The following is a 20364-nucleotide window of genomic DNA, read 5'->3' as shown; positions in this document are numbered from 1 at the left end:
AGGAACGACGATGAGTGACCGGTCGAGCCAAACTAAAAAAATTTGATTTGTTGGATAAAGGAAAAAAAAAGGAAATGAATGGATAAAAGAGAAAAGGAAAAGACAAAAAAAATAAAGAGAAATTAAAATTATATTAAAAATTTATTTGCTTTTCTTTTATTTCTTTTTCTTTCCTGTGCATTCAAACACGCTTTTAAATTATTAAAAAAAATTTCATAATCGACCCACATATTGACATGAATTTTAAACACCTCACTTTTTTTTTTTTTAAGCTTCTTAATACATGACGGGTAACACACACACTCTCTCTCTCATTTCCCTCATTCCTTCCCCAACATCTTGCACGACTGCACGCCCGGGCAGACGTATCCCGCCACCGGGACTGCGTTGTCAAGGTAAGTCCTTCCTCCCCGGACCCCAACCGTGTGAAATCCGACAGCCTTCCATGATCGATGCTCTTTTCCTACCCTGCTCTACCGGCGACCGACGATTTATTGGCTTCAGTGTTTTGATGTTCCATGGATGTCCAACCAAGTCGGGGTTTTGATTGATGTTGGATGTCATCCTGTAAATGCTTTCTCAGTTGTTCGTTGACCTGGATTCAAGATTGAACATTGCTTTCGTGTTTCTTTTTTTTTTTTCTCAAAACCTCCTGAACTTTGCTTTCGTTGTTATGTATGAATGCCTCGTAAAGGGGTTCCATTCTTCACATTTCTGGCCCACGTTCTGAAAATCTGCTAACGTCCTCTATGATTTCCGATTTGGGCTGGTTGTTCACGTTTTACAAACCCATTAAGGTCTTCGAAATCAGTTCGGTGGCTTGTTCAAGAATTTTTCCCCCTTTTTCTGTTTGTCACAATCGTCCGGTTATTGAGATGGTGACAAGTTCTTCAGTGTTTAAACAGTTGTGTCTCCTTCCTCTTGAGCAATCCTACTTGCTAGCCAGACAATCTAGCTTCACGAACACTTGACAATGCCCCTGTTAGTTGAAAGAGTACTGAAATAATAGTGGATATTTGTTTTTCACAATATCGTAATGCATGTCGTTTATATTACCAATTATTTACTTTTTTCATGATAACTACAATGGACAAGAGGATGTCATCTATATTGCATAGGTTGAATATCACATGATGAAAAGTTGAAATAAAAGATCACTTTTCCAAAAGATCAACACAAATAACTCAATATTTAGTCTTTGTTGATGTGCACGTCTTGCCTTGTTGAGCAAATGCACTGAAGTTGTAGTGGCCTTTCAGGGTTTCTTTGTTATGGTTTTAAGTTTCCAGTCTGTGTTTTCCTTGACGAAATTATACAGTTACTTCTATTCTTTTTACCTAGTTGAATATTTTGTGCAGGTGGAAAGGTTTCTTTCTACTGAAGAAAAAGCCTCAGATTATGGAACTCCTGATGATGGCAACACACCTGATTACCGACCTACTAATGCCTGTATAAGGTACACGTTGTTCTCATTGGGAGGTCTTCAAACTGAAAATTAGTTGTAAATAGGTGATTTGTTGGGGAAATGTTTGTGGTTCTTTGTCACGTGGACTCTCCAAGAGCTTGCTACGTTGCACCGGCACTGGTTGCTGCCTGCCGGCCTGCAGGTGCAGGCATGGTTCTGTGCCAACCTATGTCACATAGGTATGGGTATGGGTACGGGGAAGCGGATACGAATACAACATTTTCGCCAATCTGGGTACAGCGGTACAACGATGATAATTATATATTTTTAATTCCAAAAAACAAAATTGATATCATCACGACAATGTTCCTTTCATAGTTCCTGCATATAATCTCATAAAAAAACATAAATAAACTAAGACAATGTCTTTTTTGTGGTTTCGATTGGTTCTCACCCAAAACTGATCCAAACTACCCAGTCGTAACATGTGAAGTCGTAACATGTGAACATAAATGAAGCCAGCAAAATATAAATGAAACCAGCAAAACAGGTTAATGTAAATGAAGCCAGAAAAACACAGCAGTTCAAACATAATTATATATATGAAATCAGCAAAAAAAGTAACATAAATATAAAAAACAGATGGCACAGTGTGAGATTGATTTCAAATCAGAGAGAACGGGAAACAGATGAACTTGTAGGTGTAGTATAACTACTAGAACATGCTCACTTGTGGAGCAAGCCAAAAATCTAGACAAAGATTTATCCAACTCTCTAACAATGACAAACTGTGTGACACGGGTACAAACTGTGTGACACGGGTACGCCTGTTTTGCCCAAGTACCCATGTTAGGTACGTGGGTACAGTGACACTGGTATGGGTATGGCTACATTGTAAAACTTTTAAAATTATATTTTCAAACTTAATTTTTTCTCTAATTTTTTATTTTTCCCCTTTTTTATATTTTCTTTCCAATAAGATTCTATATCTTCCTCTCATTTTTCCTTAATTTTGAGATTTTTAATGTTTTTTTTTTCATTTGATCATTTTTGAGAATTTAAAAATTTGCCGTACCTGCATACTCATAATTTTCAAAATCGCCGTACCCATACCCGCACCCATGTGACATAGCTTGACGCCTCTTTCTCCTTCTTCCTTACCTTCATACAACATATCTCCAACAATGGATGCAGTGGAGAGCTTTGCTGGCCGGCGGCGATCGGCGACAGATGTCGGCCAGTGACGTAAGTGTTTTTTCCATTCTCTTCTTAGGGTTCTTTAGATTTTTCCCCCGTTGTTGTTTGTTCCCCTATTTTTGTGTTTTTTCTGTCAACTGCCAACTTACCAAATTAGGGTAGCAGCCATGACAAGTGCAGTCAACTGTGTGGAACATTTTAAGAACACTTGGGTGTGGGTACTGGCCATGTGTGTCTCTCTATATATAAAACAAGCAGTAAATTCACAAATTATTATTTCACATATTGTAATCCTGTATTTTGTGCTTAGGTGCACCTTATTTCTTATTAAGAGAAGCGGCGGCGCGGTGGTGGTGGAGATTGAGAGAGAGAGAGAGAGAGAGAGAGAGAGAGAGAGAGAGAGAGAGAGAGTATCTGCATCATTTCTTTATTATGAAACCAGTAGCCATATTCAACATTTAAGACTACTTAATAGTTAAAATTTAAAAATATCAACAGGTATGTATCTATTATCTAAAACTAAAGTAAGGGGCCCAATGCTCTAAAAATTGAAATAAATCAATAACCATACCTGAAGTAATCAGCTTTAAGTGTTCATTTGCAATATGCAAATTTAATAATTCAAATAGGTTAGAAGATTCACATAAAAATTTAAGTAGTTGGTAACCAGAACTTTGTTGGTTACAAAATACAAAGTCTATCACCAGATTGCACGCAGTCAAACGAGTTTCAGACCAGGTAAAGCGAAGCCAAACTGAGTTTCGACAAAATCAAAACTGAGTCACGCTGAATTTCAACTTTCAAGCAGAAACTAGTCCCCTTGTTGGCTTGATCCAGTAGGTTGAAAACACTGTACTTATAACTCGCATTTGTTTACTGAAAGAAAGAGTGAGACAAAGTTGCAGTAAAACCATACCACGGCCACGTTGCTCATGCAAACAAACATGCACTACCAACTAGGGCACAAGCTGGTGTAGGATGAAGGTATGTATAACCATCTGTCATTCTATATAATACAAATTCTTAATGACTGTTTCCTAGCCATTCCCTAAAGTTGGGATGTTACACTATGATTGCAGTTAATTCCACTTTCATTACATTTTCCTTTTTTGTCGTTGGCTCCACTAGCATCAACTAGCTCATTTTGTATTGATATTTTTTTATGTTAATTAATTTAGAAAAGAAATTACTCAAGAATTTTCGGGTGCTTCACGGAATGTGATACATCTTCATAATAAAACTGGGAAGCAGACGTTATCATTATGTGATTTTCTGGTTGAGATATGATGAGCTGTTTTAGCCTTTTAGGAACCATTGGGTGATAATTTTTTTTCTGTCAGTTTGTGATCAACGAGGTCCTGGCACGCTTGTTAGTATTAGCAGCCTTGTTTGATTGCTTCTTTTGTGGTTAACCTTGTCACAACGTGCCTATGTCAATCTTCATAGATTTTGACTATTGCCATTAGCAAAACTTGATTATCATGCTCTATTATGATACATCTTCATTGATTATCATATTCATTGTTGCTATTACTAATGTATCAGTTATGTTGTTTTACAATAGCCATCATCTCTACTAGCATTGGCACTATAACATCATCACTTCCATTGAATTTAGTTTCTCACCATAGACACTAGTGTATCTGGTCAGTATTAGTATGATACTATGATCATTAAGTATTTTCATTGCAAAAATCTATAATTGTTATCACTACCATTTGTGTCATTTCTATAATCACTTATATTTGACTTATCTTGTGCTGGTGTATTTTTGTGTTTAGACTGCTAAAGCAATTTTGATTTAGACTGGAATGTCTTTTCTCTTCAAGGTAAAATTTTTATTTAACCAAATTTTTGGAAGAAAAATTCAGATTGGTACATTGGCAAAAGCATGTTTTATCACTGATCATGCTTTACTGGGAAAGCCAAAATTAGTGAGACCTGCATATATGCATACAACCTCAAGAACACAAAAGGGAAGATGAACACAAAAAGGTAAAAAAGAAGAAAAGGAAGGGAAAAGGAAACACAATAGTTGTCAATGGAAAAAAGGAAAAAACTTGTGACCCTAGGTTTTTTGGGCATTGGCCTAGGCATTTTCAAATGGCACATGGCCTGAGAACCACCAGCCTAGGCGATCTGCCCAGCCTAGGGACTAGGGACAACCTTGGGCATATTTTTAACCATGAAGAGGCCTCTTTTTATGGAGACAAAGTAAGTCTTTCCTTTTTTCTCGTTCATATAGGAAAAAATTTAAAATACATAGTCTTTAAGCAAAAGAAAACATGTGCACTACCATGAGAAGTAAACTAATTATGATGGTAGCAAGGAAACTAAAAGGTTTCCTCAAAGAAAAAAAAAAATTCCTTCCAAATTATCATTAAAAGTTACAAAACATACAATATTGAATAGTCCCTTGTCATTAAAAAGTTATATACAATATAAAAGTATTCCTGTGGCAAGCAAAAAGTGAACAAGTCAAGAAACAGAAGCGACTGCCACTTACGGAGGGTTAGCCTGGCCAAAAAGTGGTAAGAAGAAGAAGAAGAAGAAGAAGAAGAAGAAGAAGAAGAAGAGGAAGAAGAAGAAAGAAAGAAAGAAAGAAAGAAAGAAAGAAAGAAAGCAAACTTTTTAAAGTCCTTTCTTAAATTGAGTGAGTAGGTACTACAACCAAAAATGACCCAACAAGCAAAGCCCTAACACTTTGCTTTTGCTAGTGCTTCTTGGGTAACCTTCATTATTGATGTGGCTGATCACTGGGAAAGACTGGCTAAGCGTCATGTCCCACTGCTGGCCTCATGCCCAGTAGGGCAGTGGTTGTCAATTGGAAAAGTTTATGATTTGAGAATGAACAGGCCACCCACACTATCTGATTTGTGCCACATGGGTGTGTATAAACAACTGCCACACCCATGTCAACGTGGTGCTGGTTCATCTCAAACACCATGCGTCTGGTGCACTAGGCCGAGCCAGGCCAAAATTGATCATTTTAAGTGTGCACTTGACTAAACTACCCTTAATACCATTGTTACAAATATCGTATATGGGTTTTAAACGGCAAGATTTTTTTTTGGGTATAATATGGCAAAGTTGAAATTCTTGGGAAAATCTCAGCAAAGTTTTTTAAAAAATAAATCATAAAAATGATATGCAAAAAATTCAAAAAAATGTAGAAATAAAGAATGTGAGAAAATGCCCAAAAAGCACAAAAAAGTGCATTTTTTTTGCATTTGTTTTTCGTTATGACATCTTTTTCAAAAAAGTTTATTTTGGCTAACCTATTTTTGACGTATAAAACAGGTTTTTTTTTCAAAAAGGATATACGCAAGCATGTTGAAACACAAACATGGGTGATTCGATGTAAAATTTGTTGCTAAAAACAGTTACTACATTGGCATTAGCAATGGTATATACTATATGGTGTGACAATGGTTTATATTGATTGACTTTAGCTACAATTTAGGGTTCTTTTAGTGAAGAATTTTTAAATGTTAGCTATCTAACATCTAATCTATATATATATGTGTGTGTTTGTGTGTGTGTGTGTGTGTGTATGTATGTATGTATGTGTGTATGTATATGTATGTATGTATGTATTTTGGCCATCCAGTGCTTCATCCATTCACGGCCGCTTGATATGATGCATTTTGGCTGGTATGATTAAATCAGTGTCACAGATATCACAATATTAACATGAAAAATAAGAAAAATGAAAAAAAAATCATGATATTTTGAAAAAAATGGGAAAATATATTTATCGCGTTATTATTGCATTTTTTGTCATTTTTTCCTGATTTTGTCATTTCTCTATTTTTTAGCATTAATATTATCATGGATTCAAATTTAAACTTAAATTAAAATATTTTTCATCATTTTTATCATCATTAAAACATTCCTTTTATCACTTTTATATAGTTTTATTTATGTTCCTATTAGTTTTTGATTTATTTCATTTATACCTATTTTTTTATTTTTTAAAGTTTTCCAAGCTTTTTTCCAAGATCCCCCCCGAAAGAAAAAACCTGAGAAAAATCTCGTCGTTCAAAAGCAGAGGACGATATTTGTGACAATGGATTAAGTACACTGTCCAATGCAATGCATCAGGTGGTGTGTTGTGAGAGGCCGAAGGATTTCTTTGTCCAAACCCGGATGAAAAAAACCACAAATCCTGCACACACACACACACACACACACACACACACACATATATATATATATATATATATATATATATATATATATATAGAGAGAGAGAGAGAGAGAGAGAGAGAGAGAGAGAGAGAGAGAGAGAATGTGGACCATGAATCCAGGGTTCACACTGGCCATTGGACAGCCCATTAGGATATCCCAATGGTTTGATCGGGGGACTCTAATGGGCTGTCCACATTTTTCCCTTATCCATTCACTCTCCCCCGGTGGCCTTCTCCCACTTCCGTTTGCCCCCTTCTTTCTCCCTTGCCATGGGCTTCCTCTGCCCTCCCATGGATGCAGCCTTTTGCTAGCTGGTGCCAGCCACTGGCGAGGGGTGGGCGCAGCAGTCAAAGGGCAGGGGGAAGCCATGGCAAGGGAGGAAGGGGACAAAGGGGAGTGCGAGAGGGGGAGCGAGAGTTGGGAACAGGGAATGGCCAGAAGGAAAAAAGACGAAAGGAAAAAGTGGACAACCCATTATGGCCGTCCAGTCAAACCATTGGCTTTGATAAGCTGTCCACTGGCCAACATGAACCCCTGGAGTTGGGGTACACACACTCTCGCATGGCTCATATATTGTTTTTGGAAGGTTGTCCTGCATATGACTTGTATCCATGCCGCCACCTGATTCGATATACATGTCTATGTGCCCTAGGTGGAATAGTGTCAAATTAAATTACACAATCAGGAAGAAATTAGTTCATTATGTCAGCTTTGACGTGCATGTTAATGTTTCATCTTGAAATTCAATATGCATCTTTCATATGGGAAATTTCTTGATGGGATGCCACATTTTGTGAATAATTCAATGTTATTTCGCTTTCTGTGTCTATAGAAAATTTTAGCTGCTGCTATTAAACTGAATACACCCGTGCTTCTGTTTAATAGAATTTAATCAGTATACCAATAATTGGCACAAAAAAGAGTGCCGACTGAAGCAGTCATACACTAAAATATAAAAGTTTATGTGGTTCGGTGACAGTCTACTTCCACGGAAGAGAAAAATAATTTCCATATAATTACTGATATAATATAATATGAAAGGAATAAGAGTGTTTACATGTTGAGTTAGTGTCAAGGATACTTGAAAATGTGTATCCATCACTAATTACTGAAGCTTTCTGTTGTGGCATTTAATCCCTTCGATATGTAGTAGTCATGTCCAAGTTTCGTGACAACTGAATTTTGTGAACGTGTATTGGGCTTAACATCTTCAAGACTTCAAGACTTCATATTTGATTGGACTTGAATTGCTTATGCATTTGTTGTACAAGAAGCATAAATTAAAAGGTGGTGCTTATTTTCCCATTCCTGAACACAGTGGGACTATCTCTTCCCTAAAATATTTCAGAGGTGAATGATCTACTAGCTTGGGACAAAGATGAACGAAGCAGGACCAGATTTTATTGGCTACTACAAGCAAAGAATTCAGGATCTGTTTGTGCCGAATGAACCCTCACTTCTCCTTCCTTCTGGACATTGCCAGCCACGTGCTGAAATTTCTCCTGGTGCAGTTGAATTCAGTGACGTTGAAGGATATGTTAATCAAAGTGTGGAAACTGATGCTGATTATGACTCTGATGTGTTGTCTTCTGAATTGGGAGAAAACTTGTCTGATTTTGATAAGGAGATGTTAAAGACAGTTCTTCAAGAATGTGTCTTTGTCTTGAACAAAGAAGTGGAAGAGGTAACTACATCAATCATTTTCTCATGTAATGTTAAGTTCAGCTAGCCTTTGTCAATTATTTTTTATTGTCTAGAGAGTCTAAGGGTATGCTGATATGTTGATCTCTTAATTTTTAAAGAATCTGATCATCTTGAAATGTTTGATAACTCGTATGAAATAGTTCCTTTCATTTGGTATATTTTGGTTTGACAAGATCAATGAGGTCATGATGACACAAACTCATCCAATGAAATGCTGTTGGATGATGGAAGAACCGAGAAGTGAGAGCCTTCAATTTTAGTTTCATGCTAATCTTCCTCTCTTTTGTCAATCTGAAGGCTTCTATATCCACATATCTCATATTGGGGAATGAGACGTGCAAAATCAAATACTGACCAACTTGAAAATGGTGAGCAACCAATGTGGCCTAATAATTCCCCTATCTCTTGGTTCATTGCCATTTCGGATGCTAAACCTATAGTCCAAGGAGTGTGGCTGACGTGAGGGGACAGGAGAGGAAATGGCAATGATACTCTCGCCCAAGCACGCTTAACTTTGGAGTTCTGATGGGATCCGGTGCGTTACTGCTGGAATGATCGCACCCGCTAGGAGATGCGAAGACAATTCACTTATGCGCATCGCGGTCGAAACATGCAGCAAAGCCCTCCCGCTCGCCGCGGAAGAATACGAAAAAATGAAAAGAAAAAACACAAAAACTATCTTCTGATTACCGATTTGCCCCTCGACGAATGTGGGCGACGAGAGCCTTCAATTTTAGTTTCATGCTAATCTTCCTCTCTTTTGTCAATCTTAAGGCTTCTATATCCACATATCTCATATTGGGGAATGAGACGTGCAAAATCAAATACTGACCAACTTGAAAATGGTGAGCAACCAATGTGGCCTAATAATTCCCCTATCTCTTGGTTCATTGCCATTTCGGATGCTAAACCTACAGTCCAACGAGTGTGGTTGACGTGAGGGGACAGGAGAGGAAAAAGAGGGGAGGGCATGGTTCAATGATCACATGTGCCCATATATATATATATATATAAGAGAGAGAGAGAGAGAGAGAGAGAGAGAGAGAGATGTGACCAGTTCATTTGTCTTCTCATTCGTTAGGATGATTGAATAGCTTTTGTTAGTTGTGATGTCTTCAGTTGCTTACTCTTCTTGGTTTTCATACATTTGATGTTTTGTTCTCCTAATTGTTTATTTTGTGATTTCTGCGCTTGAATTGAGAAGTTTCGGAGTTTGTTGCATAGCCACAAATATGTCGATATTTTCGAAAATATTGTGTTATTAACGAAATAAATAAGGAAAATGATAAAAATGGGAAAATATCGTGATATATTGAAAAAATCTTTAAAAATGGACTTATTGCGATATTAACGCTTTTTTTTTCGTGATTTTGTACTTCATTTTCTGTTTCTATTTTTTCAATTTTTATTTCATTGTTTTATTTCTCTTGTTTTAGGTATTTAACATGACCTCCTAAGTGCAATACAATACTTATTAGTTTTTCTTTTCTTGTATTTTTACCTAACATTTTGATTTTTTTTTATCTTTTTAAGAAACTCCGAGATTTTCCCAAGAAAACAACTTTGCCGATAAATAGCCTAGAAAATCCTCGCCGATAAAAACATGAGAACGATATTTGTGGCTATGGTTTGTTATATAATTTCTGAAGAATTTTAACTGTATTATAACTTGTGCGATGTTTCAAACATTTTGGTGACAAGTTTAGCGTACAATTTTCACAAGCTTCGTATTTCCCCCTGATTGCGAGGTTTTATAATATTTATGAATATCTAAACTGGTTTTTTATGTTCTCTAAGTTTTACCAGCTTATCACTTCCTTGCTAGTTGCCACCACCACTTCCTTACTACTGCTGCCATGACCATCATGGCCAGAACTTGAACTTGATCGCTCATGCCATCATTGCCGCCATAGGATCACGACCACTGTGCTGCTGCTGTTGCTGCTGCCATCATCACTACTTTTACCCTGCTACTATCACAACTTCTCACTTGCTTCTTTGCTTTATCCAAACTATCACTTTGAAAATACCTAAACGTTTTGTAAATTTGCATTTTATTTATCTGTGAATGGTATACAAAAGACAATTCTAAATTGGACTACTTTTTGTAATAGAATGAATGTATCTCATGAGATGCGTGGATGCATATTGTGCATGAGCTTATGTCTGTTTGTGTACAATGTGTACGCATATGGCACTGATTGGAAACTTTGACAGCCTTTATTTCCGACCTTGTACATTTAAGACTTGGCATATTCCATGACAAATTATTCACTGTGGTGGATTTTTATCTGAAGCAGATAGTGGAGAATTTCGTTGAGTTGATATCGACCAGCCCAGAATCGGACGATAATGCACCAGCATCCCCTTTGCCTTTAGTGGATAATGATAATGAACCTGCTTATAAAAAGGGCAGGGCTATGCCACTGGCTGATAACATATCAGTCAAGACATCTGGTCAACAATCACCCCAACAGGTCCGTAGATGGATACATCCTAAAATTTTCTGTTTTGTTATGATGACATAATTGTGAAAGCTAATGGTTATGTTGGTATTCTTAAACTAATGTTTAAGCAATCTGAACTGATCTTTAGTGTTATTCACTTGAGACAAAAAATATGAGTCACTGTTAACCTTTTTGTTTATGTACTGCCTTTTGGTTAATTGTGCTTGGTCAACCTGTCTGATCTGGTGGCAATTGTTAGAGGTATAAAATCCTCCAATGATAACCATTTTTGTGCTATCTCTGGCAATTGTACTCCTATTAAATTTATTTCCTATATGGCCTTGGCAAATTGTTTGTTCTTGAGTACTGCTGCCACACAGTATCCATTTCTACGCTGCATTACTTTTTTTCTTGTTCTTTTGCAAACTTTAACTGTCCACACTGAAGTTTTGACACAAATTGTTGCTAAAGGACATGTCTAAAAGGCACCTACAAGCATACTGATGTTTCAGGATATGGACATGGCTCAGAAATAGTCAAAGCCCTGTGAGATGCAATTAATGAACCATATACCTTCTGTTGACTAGACTACTAGTCTTTGGACTCAATTAAATTTGACCAAGTTCAGTTTTTTGTCTTTTTTAGAGATTATAAGGCATTTATTGTTATTTCGGTTTTTGTGTTGTCCCTTTCTTGTTAAGCCTTTCAATTCTCAACTTTTCTATAGAATGTTAATTAACGTTTCATTTATTTGTGAAATGTAAGCACTATGAGCTGTCTGATCAATATTTGATGAGATGGCTCATATATGGGCACATGTCTAGATGGCTGCCTGCTTAACAATTTAACGACCATTGTATTTTTCAAAAAGCTACTCTACGTATGTTTGTTTCTGAGCCATCAGATCACATGGATCAGACAGTTTGTGCTGGTGCATGTTGATGCTAATATTTCCGTGCCAGTGTTACTTGCTTCAGAGTGTGAAGTGTACGATTATTGTTCAAAGCATATAAAAGGCACTAAAGGGCTACTGATGAGGCAGAAGAGTATGAAATGTACACTTTATGGCATAAAACGTGTGCGTTGAGGCAATGTGCACAGTGCACATCAGGTAGGAGGAGGTGGTGCACAAGTGCAAATGAAGTTACAAGTTGAGGCCAATGATTTTAATGTTAAAAATATTGCAGAAAAAATGAGAAAAGAAAACCTAGTATCCGATGTCTTCTTCTTCTCCTGGATTTCAGAGCTTCCTAACTTTTAGCAGGCAGCAGCTACTACCACCACTCACCAGAGATTTTAAAGAAACTTTCACCTGGCAGCTCTCTCTTTGTCTCTCTCTATTTGATTGTTCTTCAATATCTGAAACAAGTACTTATGAGTTTATGTTTGTTAAGTTTGTGTTTGTTATCTAATTTTTTTAATGAAATATTGGAGGCAGACGATCAAAGAATTTTATGAGTTCAGCATACTCGACAAACGGATTAAGTCTGTCCTGTCCCACCATAATGCAACAAGATTCTCATTGAATTGAGGTTTTTTTTTTTTTGAATTCAGATATTCAAAGTCAAACTGTATATACATGTGTGTTTGTGTGTGTACGGGCTGGAGGGCATGCATATGCAAGTGCATGTGTGTGCATGTGTGGTCTACTTTTTAACTTTTTCCAGTTGCTATGCAATGAGAACAAACTGTTTGTTATGCATTAATGTGTGCATGTGATATGTACATATGCAGAACCTTTTTTGTGCTGTTTGCAGACAACTCTAGTTTGTCATAAGTTTGGTTGACCTTGTCTGTATTGCTTTATATTACAGAGTTTGTCGGCAACGTACGACAGACCTCTAGAGGCTTCTCAAGAGATTTGCCTCAAGATGTTAACCCAATTTTATCCTGTGGCATGTTCACGGGGTAAATTTTTATACTGAGAAATTTACAAATGTAAAACCCATATTTTACCCGGAGAGTTTTTCCAGGGTAGATTTTGATACAGCTTGTACATACATCAAGTTATATGCTTATTGGATTTATGAACTTTTAGTTTCATGTTTTCCATTATACAATATATTTTATTTGGTGAACTTTTGAAGCTTATGCTACAATACTTCAAGCCTTACAGTTTGCTTTGCCTCACCTCAATGACGTTTTTTCTCTAAATAACATCAGTTTGCTCATATTTTAGAATCTCTACATGCTATGTTGGTCTATGCATTGTGTGTCCTGTAGTTGTGGCTGTGGATTTATGTTTCTATGTGCATGTGAGTGGGAGTGTGTGAGATTTTTTTTTAAACTGCTTCTTGCCTGTGCGCCTGCTATGTGACACAGGTTCATAGTCATCTTCGCCTATTAATGCTTACTTGGTATGAATTTTGTGCGAACACTATGTAAGTTCACACGATTCCACACATGCTCTTCGTTCATGCCTTGTGATGTAGTTGTGTAGCAAACATATCTGTGCACAATTCTACAAAATGGATGCCGCTTATCTTTATTGCATCCTATGAGTTTTTACGAACTTGTGATGTTTTATGTGTTAAACATATGTTCTATTTTGTTAGGTATTGTTTTCAATATGATACAGTGGATGAGATAAACCTGTATCCAGGATCAGTTACATTCATCGGAGGTGGTTTTATCATTTTCAATGATGTTCTGAATTTGTGTTTTGTCTTCCATATGTTGCACATTTGTTTTTTTCATCCATTCATTTAGTTGACATATTTGTGTATTCCATCCATGGATTGTGTGGACTATGTAAGTGAAACATCTTTAGAAGGATATTGTCCTTTGACCTACGACTGGCATATGGTGGCATGCATGTGTTCTTTATCTGTTTTTTAGTCATGAAAGCTTGAAACTATGTTTCTTTTTTGTCCCCAAGATAAACATCATTGTCTGTCATTGACTTGAGATGGTTGTTTGCAGTCTGAAGAAGCAACCAAAAGCCAGTCTGTCAAATTCTCTGCAAAGGTGCTTCACAAAAATGTTTTTTGGATTTTTAGTTGTAAGGCTCAATAAATCATAATATATTGTCTCTACTTGGTTGTTCTGCTGTTTAGTCTGTGTTTGTTCAGGGAATTCAGTAATGTTTTGAGACCTTAGCATCTGAAGATCATGCCACTATTAAGTTGAATAATGGCATGCCTGGATTCATGCCCAAAAATGATGGTATTGGAGGATGTTGCAGCCTTGAAACGTGGAGAGAGAGAGAGAGGGTTGAAGACGTGAGAGTTGAGAAGAAAAGAACTTAGATTATTCTCTAACCCTAATCTCTATTATAAAGAGATTAGGGTAGAAAGAAGATTTACAGATTACATTAATCTAAAATAAAGAAAATATTAAAGAGGTCTTATAACTCTTTAATATTACAAGGAGCCACCTAGAAACATAAACATTCTTATTTCAACACTCCCCCTCAAGCTGGAGCATACATATTAAACATGCTCAGCTTGTCACAACATTTAGAGAAATGACCAATAGGGAGAGCTTTGGTGAAGACATCTGCAGCTTGGTCTTCTGAAGAGACATGAATAGTGGCAATGGTTCCTCCTTGAACGAGATCCCGAATGAAATGACAGTCAACCTCAATATGTTAAGTTCTCTCATGGAAAACTGGATTATTAGCAATGTATGTGGCTGCACGATTGTCACAATACATCTTCATGGGAAGTGGAATCGATACACTTAGGCTAGATAGCATGGATCTAGCCCAAGTCATTTCTGTTGTAGTTTGAGCCATAGCTCTGTATTCAGATTCTGCACTAGATCTTGACACCACGCCTTGCTTTTTACTTCTCCATGATATGAGGTTGCCTCCCACAAATACACAAAATCCTGTGGTAGATTTTCTGTCCTCGATTGAGCCAGCATAGTCAGCATCACTATAGGCTTCCACTTCCAGAGTCTTGCCTTTTGTGAACAAAAGGCCTTTGCCAGGCGACGATTTCAGATATTTAACCACCATCAAAGCATCATCCTAATGAACTTTCCTTGGTTTTTCCATAAACATTCTTATTTCAACAGAGGAAAAACACCTTTTTGCCTCCAGAACAACATTTTGGGCATGTTTGGGCACATTGGAAAAGGCGTTTTCAGCAGCTTATTCACTCAAAACCTGGTTTTATCATGCCCATCCAAACATATAAAGTACTTTCTCAGAAACTCTTTAAAATAATAGTTTTTACAAAATCAGGTGTTGACAAAAATGATTTTTTCAAGGTGTTACCTAAATGCTACCTAAAGAATTAAGTAATTGAATCATGCAAATTAGATACGGTTCCTATGTTACATTCACGACTAGATAGAAGGCTAGAAGCATAGCCACAAATATGATTCTTTTTTTTTAAAAAACATAGCCACAAATATCGTGATATTAACGAAAAATAAAAAATGAAAAAAAGGGAAAAATACTTGATGTTTAAAAGAAATGTTAAAAATGCATTTATTGTGTGTTCATTTTTTTCCTTTTCATTTATTTTTTCATCTTCTTCAACTTTTGTTTCACTGTTTTATTTATCAGTTTATCATTTTAACAAGATATCCTTTATGTCTTCTTATTAGTTTCTGATTATTTTATTTTTACCTAATATTTTGATTTTTTTTAATTTTTTAAAAAATTTGGGACGTTTTTTCTGAAAAAAGCAACGAAAATATCCAAGAAAAACCTTGCCAATAAAAACTCGAGAACGACATTTGTGGCTATATTTAAAAATGAGGTTCTCCTTCAGTATTTTTCAGAGTTTTTCACGGGAAGATGTTGACAATGTTTTGGAAAATGAAAAGAAAATTCATAAAAGTTGGGTTAAAAAAAAAGTGAGCAACTAATCAAAGGACACAAAGAAACTAGATTAAATGATAAAAATAATGGTTTAATGATGATAAAAATCCATGATATTAACATCGAAAAGAGAAAACAGAATAAATGTGTACAGAATGCAACAATAAGTCGTTGAATTTGTTTCAGATTTCTTCCAGAAAAAATGTGTTTCTGAAAAAAATGCAACATCTGTACCTATCGGTAGAAGATAGAGAAGATTCTCTAAATCCAGAAAACATGCAATTGCACCAAGTCTAACTAAAATGGAAATTTTCTTGAAATCTGAGTTCTTTGGTGAAAAGGCCATGCCAAGCTAACAACGTGTATATATGTTAAAATCTACTTGACGATGGACTACTGCATTCATTCTTTGGTACAGTATTTTGGCATGCATACAAGTATGCATATGTGCACATACTTATATGAACACATGCAGAAGCACATGCATAGCACGTATGAGGGCATATACACAGAGATGGAGTATGTACATGTCTCTTATGGCATTATCAACTGATGGGTTGACATCCTTGGCATGAATACACATGTTCTACATCTATGCACATGTTTCATACATGTTTGAGTATCTGCATTTCCTTAAAGACTTGAAAGCTTCAGCTGTATTACCAAGTTATCCAATGATATGTTCCTGGATGCAGTCTCTGATATTGGACGTTGAATTTCTTGATAAGTTGGTGGTTTGATGACATTTGTTCTTGTTCTTTCAGCTGAAACATATGGAGCTGCAGCTTGATGAGTTCCTTGATGTTTTGGTATCTAAAAGCAGGTAGAGAACCTTTTTTTTTCTTCTTACATGTTTTAAGTAATTTCAGAGCAATGGCAAATATTCACATCCATTAATATGAGTTACAATTTATGTGATGTTGGTGCATGCTGTCACTGTCATTTTTGAAGAAATTTGGGTGTGGGTGGGGCATGGTTGTCTATATATAGATATGGAAAATGAGTAAAACCGGTCCAAAAGAGGAACTGGGTTTTCAAGTCTCTCTCTCCTTGGGGTCTACCGACCATAAGGTGGAGAGGATTGTTTTGAAAAGGACCAACTAAAAAGAAAGAGGTAGAGAGGAAAAATAGGTGAGAGACAGAGAAGGACCAATCCCATTATTAGACCCATTCCTCAGGGTTACAAAAACCAATCCATTCTTGGACCCTTCCTCACACACATACAGCGAGAGACAGATGCATGCACAAGCTCACAACCTCATTTGCTTAGTCTCATTGGCAGCTTATTGCTGCTTTTGCTATGCAATATTTCTGAATTATGTTTCTTTATTTGCTATTAAAAAAGGGACATTCATATATATATATATATATATAATGTTGTAAAGTGTGTAACATAACTTGTATTGGTTGGGCCAATAGATATGCCACATCATAGCGTATCATAAATGTCTCGTAAATTTATTTTTTTAATGTTAAACAGTTAAAATAAATAAAAAATAGAGAAAAATAGGAAAACTCATAAAAATCAAGAAAATATGTTTTTCCATAAAGAATAATGTCAGACATAAATATAGTCTTATAGGAACGAACATCCATCAATTTAACATAATTATAAGGTCATAAGTAATAACACATTAAAAAAGTTTTACTTCTAATACATCACAAGATGAAATTGATGAATGCAAGTAACAAATGAAAATAATCAAAATCATCTACTCATTGTTTGTCAATTAATTACAATACTTGCAAATGAATTTCAATGGATAATTTTCCTCACACTTGTGCACCATTGTCATGCGGGATTTTTTAAAGTCATATCTTCGAACAATAGAAAACATATGGCAATCTTCACAAAAAATAGGCATTTATAGTATCTTCTGAAAACAATAGAAATCTATGGTGAAAATGAGAGATTTTATAAGTTTTGTAAAAGAAACAGGAAACCTCTTTTCTTCAACCACAAATGGATCTATCATGCACAAATCTTCCTTCATATTGATGTTTTCTCTCTTAAAGCAACAAGTTTTCCCCTTCGCTCAACACCTAAGAGTGTGAAGAAATGAAGTAAGATGACTTTTTAAAATCCAATCAAGAAAATGGGTCTCGAGTACCCTCGTTATAAAAAAGGGTGTACCATAATGATTTTGCCCATAGTTACGCTATGTATCATAAGATGCTTACAACAACTTATGTACATGTATCATTAGAGAGATAGGGAGAGTGCAGCACCCATGTTATAATTATATCCTGTCTGGATAGGGATATTGTTTGGCAACCTCTTTAGTGTGTATGTGCATTGTGAACCAGATATTATGCATTTGGTCTATGGTTTATTTAATAAGTCGTGTCTTGTTGATAGTTAACATTGATATATTAGAACATAGAAAGCTAAGGGTTCACATTTGAGAATATACATAAAGAGTTCATTGTCCATATTGATTTTTATTGTTATGAAAAATGTAAAAATACTGCAAATTTGACATTTGAGACGGATTTTCCAAATAAATGCTAAAAATTTAATCTATAAAGTTCAAGTATATTGAGTCCAATTGGTGGAGTTGCCCACTTTCATTGGTTCTAGATGGATGAGCTGTAATTGCTCCATTTAATAGGAATCAACTCATATATTTTCCTATTACATCAAGTGAGCAGGTTCCTGTAGAGTTTTGAAAATAACTGACTATAACCAGGTCTTGAAGAGGGGTAGGAATGTAATGGTTTAGGTTCAAATTTGGACAATTTTGAAATTGAATCAGGATCCTACAGGGGTAAGATTATAATCTGAACTATAAAGTCTGATTATAATCTGATTATAATCTGATTATAATCTCAACTGTTTTGCCATACCAGCTCTGACTAAATGGATCTGGTTCTGGGTCAGCTGTTGGATCCTACCAACCCATTTTAATCTTGAGAAAGGGACTGTTCTTTCCAGTTGACAATGCAGTTTATAATATGCAACAGAGCTGAACTTGGGTGGGCTACCATGTTCTTTCATCTTGGTATATGCAACCATTCATGGAACAAGGATTAGACTTGTTTTGGATGTATTATAATACATTGTGCTTATACTATATTTTACGTTTGTTGCTTCAATCACTTTACTACCATTTAAAATTTTGTGTTGTTGACAAGTGCTAATGCATTTTTCTGGCTTGAAAGTATTCTCTCGTGCCATTCAGATCCATGAATTTAATAGATTGTGAACCACCTATGGACTATGTTATAAAAACCATAAGTTGATGTCTCGAATGGGCCTAACAGGTCAATGACACATGTTGAGAAGGTAAAACTTAGGGGGCTCATTGAAGAGCTGCCAGCGGAAGCTCTTGACCGTGTAGTTGAAATCTTAGGCAAAAGAAATCCGTCAGCCAGTAAATGTAATGAGAAGATCCACATTGAACTAGATGGCGAGGTAATTTCTGTTCGTGTTGAGTTCATCCTCTAAGGTAATTTTCTCACTGTTCTTGTTGGCCGTTAAACAGGATCATGTTACACTTTGGAGATTATACTATTATGCACGTGCAGTATCAGTCGCCAGCAAAATGTAGATATTTCATGATGCTTAGTCAGCTCGTAACCGTTTGCCATCTTTCACATGTATATGTTAATTGTAGTTTTACCACGTCAATCGTGTTTGTCTGTTTGTACAGTCCAATAGATCTGTTCTAACACTAACTTTTGCATTCATATATTTTAACAGATCTTACATCTTTACAGAAGATGACGTTTTTCTGTATATTCTTATTAGTGTAGGTGCTCCGACGACTTTGTTGCTTTGACAAAGTTTGGCTTCTCTACTATTAGTTGGTTTCACAGGTGGAATGTGTTGGGATACGCCGGTAAATTTGGCCAAGTTTCTGCATCATCTGAGTTTGGCCGGAACTAGGGCGTAAAACATCCTTGTAAAAGCCAGATTCCGTAGGAAGATACTAAAGTCATACTGCTCAAATTTAAGGACTTTCGCCTCTGCTCTTGAGATGGAGGCAACGCTTGGCCACAGAAAGGTCTTGGCAGCTTGAGATCAGATTTCAAATTGGTCAGGATTTCCAATAGACGAAAAAATTTGGAGGGACTGCGATTATAAGATATTAAAAGCTACAGAGTATAGAGGCATAAACGAGAGGCTTGTTTTAGTTATTCCTCGGTGCCTTATTGAAATGCGGTAATAAATTGTTGACTCGTTAAAGTGATGCATTAGGCAAAGGGATCGAGAATTGTGCGGATGTCCTTCATCATAATATAAAAAAGGTAAATGCATCTTCAACTCTTCTCTGAAAAATTAGTATACCATAAATAAATGGAAGAAACCGTGTACATGACCTGACTGGCATGATGAAGTGACTCAAATGTCTAAAAAAACTGAAGTTGGAAAACAAAATCTAATAAATTGCAGAAAATGAGTCGTTGCGTTTGTCACTGTTCTCATCATATCACCTTGAGGCTGTTACAGTAGTATCCATGGCCGTAGCTATCATTTAGTCACTAATGACCTCTGTCGTCAAAACAATGACCTGTAGTGTACATGCCCTTGCTTCTTGCTTTGGGGAAAATGCTGATCTGTTCTGCTCCTTTGAAGCAGTGTCATGCAGATCTAATCTAGCTAAAAGTCTTAATATGTTAGGAGTTCGTGTCTCGGAAGCCCT

The 20364-nt window shown here is 36.2% G+C and overlaps 1 protein-coding gene across 5 annotated transcripts; it reads left to right on the top strand.

The window, feature by feature from the left end:
• The first annotated feature begins 297 nt into the window (after positions 1–297).
• On the top strand, positions 298–19442 carry LOC116250196 (uncharacterized). 5 transcript variants are annotated; one of them, XM_031623680.2, is made up of 9 exons: positions 298–395; positions 1359–1456; positions 3486–3586; positions 8112–8477; positions 10798–10974; positions 13867–13911; positions 16483–16541; positions 18983–19133; positions 19204–19442. In XM_031623680.2, exons 4-9 carry the CDS (start codon positions 8172–8174, stop codon positions 19267–19269), a joined length of 804 nt encoding a protein of 267 aa, XP_031479540.1. In that variant the 5' UTR covers positions 298–395; positions 1359–1456; positions 3486–3586; positions 8112–8171; the 3' UTR covers positions 19270–19442. The 5 variants fall into 5 exon arrangements, with proteins under 5 accessions (XP_031479540.1, XP_031479541.1, XP_031479542.1 ...); XM_031623681.2 differs by lacking the exon at positions 3486–3586 and adding an exon at positions 2600–2650; XM_031623682.2 differs by lacking the exon at positions 3486–3586 and having other exon boundaries at positions 8142–8477.
• The last annotated feature ends 922 nt before the right edge of the window (positions 19443–20364 follow it).

The sequence above is a fragment of the Nymphaea colorata genome, chromosome 3, assembly GCF_008831285.2.
Source record: "Nymphaea colorata isolate Beijing-Zhang1983 chromosome 3, ASM883128v2, whole genome shotgun sequence".
Classification (NCBI taxonomy): Eukaryota; Viridiplantae; Streptophyta; class Magnoliopsida; order Nymphaeales; family Nymphaeaceae; genus Nymphaea; species Nymphaea colorata.
The sequence above is the reverse complement of the archived record's forward strand: the minus strand, read 5'-3'. Positions and strand labels throughout refer to the sequence as shown.